The following is a 4,002-nucleotide window of genomic DNA, read 5'->3' as shown; positions in this document are numbered from 1 at the left end:
CTGTGAAATCAGAGCACATTTCACTGTGAAAAATTGGGGTTCAAATCCATCAAATTGGGGTTCTAATCCATCAAATGTCATTTTGTGACATGCAGAAACAACAAGAGGCAGCTTTTCTTTAGTTTGCTCGTGGAAATTCTTCTGCAAGACTGAGATGTCTCAGGTGGCTTTTTGAATTCTTCTTCAATGTTGAGGCTGAACATTTTCACTACTAAGGACTAAAATTCCATAGGGCAGGGAAAAAAATGCCTTTGAGAGTCTGAATTAAGCTTAAATTGCTTCCAATTTAGCATTTCCCAATTCTGCAATCAGAGGTACTGCAGCAAATCTGGTCAGGGCTTAATATTTGCAGGAGTTTCCTGGAGAAGTTTGTGCAGGAACCCAATTCCAGCGGCTGTGCCCAAGAACAAAGGGTTGGGGAGGTTGTTTTTGGACACCTGGATTTGTCTGATTGTCCAGGGCTGGTGGAAGGTGCCCCTGCCCATGGGTGGGGGTGGAACTGGCTGATTTTTAAGGTGCCTCCCCCCTCCCAAAACATCCATCAGGAAAAGGGCAGCACTGATAACACAGAGACGAGAAAATCAAACAATCCAATCGCATCACCTCCAGCACTATTTCTGTGAATATAATTTCCTCAAATCCCATGTTATTTCCATCCAGGACAGACGCTCTGCTGGTGAAGCTGTCCCTGCTGATGGGCCAGGAGGTGTTTTATGGAGCTCTGTGGGGCAGTGTCCTGGTCAGCCCATCCATCAGGCTCCCTGCTTCCCTCTTCGTGGTCACTCACATCGACAGGGAGCTCTCAGGGAAGCAGCAGAAGTTCATGCTTGGCACAGATCACGAGCTCACAGTGAGTTCATCATCCGCCACACCACCAGCAGGTCGGGCCTTGAGTCAGAACAACAACAAATATTTTAGGAGCAAGAAAAAAAAGAAGCTGAAAGGTCCTTGATTTTAAAATTGCTGGAGGCATTTCGTGCTGAGGAGCAGCTTTGCTGGGTGATAAGTGTTTAATGTGGGGTTCCCAAAGTCAGCTCTGCAGGACAATTCTGCAGTTTGGTGGCTTTTGATTTACCCAGCAAAATGGAAAACCTTCAGCAGGTGGCAGTTCGTGTTAACTTGAGTGATGGGCTAATTGGAAGGCTAATTAGAGTGCTTGAGTATCTGCATTTTGTGAGGCATCACAGCCTGGGCTGGTAGCTGGTGATGTAACTCTGGGACTTTCTGTATCGTTACAAAATCAAGTATTTCCTAAGTATTAACCATTCTTTTAATAAAAAACTGAGCTCATTTTGGGTGCAGGAGTTAAGTGGCTCAGTTTATCAAATTATCCTTTATTTAAAATAAATATTGTTGACAGGTAACCAAGTTTGCTTCCTTTCCATCTCATGATTATTTGATTATAGCTTAAAGGTTGTTAAGGAGTTAAAAAAACTGAAGCGAAAAATTCCCTTTTTTGCAGATCAAGTCTCTGTGTGTGTTGGTGTTGGATTCCAATGTCCTTGTGCAAAGGAACACTCTGGAAGCAATCCTCTTCTTCTTCCCCTTTTACACAGCTCTGGTAAGAGGATTTTTTGGGGGGATTGTCCCATGGGAGGTGTGCTGTGTGAAACCAGCCCAGCCCCCACCTCTGGCACTGCCAAAAGGCTGAACTTTGTGCCTTCAAAATCGATGGATTTGGTGGTTTCTTGTGCCCCATCAGCAGTGGAGGAGACTCTGCTGATGCTCCTCAGGCTCTTCAAGAGATGTGCCTGAAGATGTGATTTCGTAACAGGGGTTATGCTGTGATATTTGGGATACAGGCCTGAGAAATTCATGTGGAATAAATAATGGAGCTTTCTCAAGTAGGATTTCAGCATTTGGAATCGTTTGCACTGAACTAAGATACTTCTGATGAAGACTAGAGGAGAAAATATTACTTGAAACAGGAGTTGTTCCCATTATTTCCCGACTTGCCTGGTAGGACAGGATGTATTTTGAGCACAGCAAGTATTTTTAAGTCTTAGGGAGAAGAGAAGGTTTTGGGGTGACTTGATTGTGACCTTCCAGGACCTGAAGGAGCTCCAGGAAAGATGGGGAGAGACTATTTCCAAGGGATGGAGGGACAGGACAAGGGGGAATGGCTTCAAACTGACAGAGGGCAGGGTTGGATGGGAGATTGGGAAGGAATTCTTCCCTGGGAGGGTGGGGAGGGGCTGGGATAGAATTCCCAGAGAAACTGTGGCTGCCCCTGGATCCCTGGAAGCATCCAAGGCCAGGTTGGAGCAACCTGGGCTGGTGGAAGGTGTCCTTGCCCATGGGGATTGGAATTAGAAGATCTCTGAGGTCCCTTCCCACCCAAACCATTCCATGATTCCACGGTCACAATCATGTCAGATTCCCTTATCTTGAGATTTTTACTGTACAAAGTTATCTTATGGTTGATGTTTGTTGCCTTTTTTCAAAACATTAACATCCCCAGTTAAAAAAAAAAACCCAACTTGACTTGTTTGAGTGTTCACAAAGAGCTGAAATATCTTTGTTTTCCACCCCAGGACTGCAATGAGAGCTCGATTCTGCTGCCCAGGGCTGATTTAATCTACATCCTGTCAGCAGCAACCCAGACCCTGCTGAGGAGAGACATGTCCCTCAACAGAAGGCTGTATGCATGGCTGTTAGGTACTGTACAAAATTCAGGGATAATCAACACTGAATGCCTGACAGCAGAACAATCAGTGCTGAAAAAGGCTTTGTTCTCCTGGAAGTAAAAGCCTGGTAATTCCCACAGGGGGTCAATTATCCAGGATAAGAGAGCTACAGCTCCTCCACATCTGCCTCCTTTAACTGGGGCAGGGCAAGAGAGCTGCATGAAGGCTTTCCTTGCTGATCCCATGCCTGGATCTGGCCTTGGTTTTGGTTTCTGTGCTGGACTGGGTGGGTGTGAATGCCTCAAACTGGGCCATGTCTTTGGACAATTAATTTGAAGCCAAGTGTTGAAATGCCAGAGGTTAAAAGTGCAGTTTGGTTTCGGTGTTCTGCGCTGCCTCTCTGCTCCTGATGTCCCTGTTTCTCTTGCAGGCTCTGATATTAAAGGCGGTACCTTTGCTCCAGACTCCACAGCTTCTGAAGACCAGGCTGTTTATTTCTTTGGGAAATATTCCAAAGATCTTTTGGTTGAGGTTGGTGTGCAGATGTATTCGTGACCCTTTGAAGTATTGGCACAAACTGTCAAGAATTATTCCCTGTGCCACTTGGTTTGTCCTTCACTTTTTGTCCCCAAAGGTAACACCCTTTGGTGATTATATTTTCATTTCTCTCGGTGCCTGCTGTGCTGTGTTTATCCCAATATTTATGTGCTCACAGCACAAATGGAATTGGAGGAAACCAAAGGGAAGCATCTTTGCTGAACTGCCTGAATTATTTAAAAATCCTTCTCTGAATAAGCCCGGCCCTTGAGAACAGATGATGAGATGCCATCGATTTGTCTGCCCTGGGATGGAAAACCGAAATTCCATTTGTAGTCGGGCCTAAACAAAACTCGAATTTAGAACCACCTCAGCTCTTAATAGAACAATAAACAATCCCTCTTTGACGTGTAACGTGCTGATGTTTTCCCTTTTACTAGAGCTTGGTTGTGATTTTGCACCAGAAATTCCCCGAGTCCGATAATCCAGAGGAGCAGCACCAGGCCTACCTGAAACCCTTCCGCATCCTCATCAGCCTCCTGGACAAACCCGAGATAGGTAACGAGCTCCTCACTGCTCCTCTCACTGCTGGCCACTGGTTTGGGGCTGGACATGAGCCCAGGGGAGCAAGGAGGCACCTGGTTTGGAGCAGGAATAGTGTGGGCACAGCCCAGGGCAGGGATTGTCCCCTGTGCTGGCACTGCTGAGGGACCTCCAGGGCTGTGTCCAGTTCTGGAACCTCCTGGAAGAGACACTGAGGGGCTGGAGCGTGTGCAGGGAAGGGAAGGGAGCTGGGAAGGGGCTGGAGCAGCAGGAGGGGCTGAGGGAGCTGGGGGGG

The 4,002-nt window shown here is 46.7% G+C and overlaps 1 protein-coding gene across 3 annotated transcripts in view; it reads left to right on the top strand.

The window, feature by feature from the left end:
• DOP1B (DOP1 leucine zipper like protein B) overlaps positions 1-4,002 on the top strand; it is a 57,897-nt gene that overhangs the window by 9,491 nt on the left and 44,404 nt on the right. For all 3 annotated transcript variants that reach the window (XM_027908599.1, XM_027908600.1, XM_027908601.1), the window contains exons 5-9: positions 661-850; positions 1,463-1,561; positions 2,535-2,658; positions 3,058-3,158; positions 3,605-3,722. In XM_027908599.1, the coding sequence (XP_027764400.1) occupies positions 661-850; positions 1,463-1,561; positions 2,535-2,658; positions 3,058-3,158; positions 3,605-3,722 (632 nt within the window). The remainder of the gene's footprint in view (positions 1-660; positions 851-1,462; positions 1,562-2,534; positions 2,659-3,057; positions 3,159-3,604; positions 3,723-4,002) is intronic.

The sequence above is a fragment of the Empidonax traillii genome, unplaced genomic scaffold (genome assembly GCF_003031625.1).
Source record: "Empidonax traillii isolate 1590-97213 ecotype Southwest subspecies unplaced genomic scaffold, ASM303162v1 scaffold1767:size76612, whole genome shotgun sequence".
NCBI classification, from domain to species: Eukaryota; Metazoa; Chordata; class Aves; order Passeriformes; family Tyrannidae; genus Empidonax; species Empidonax traillii.
This window is presented reverse-complemented; position numbering and strand designations above follow the sequence as displayed.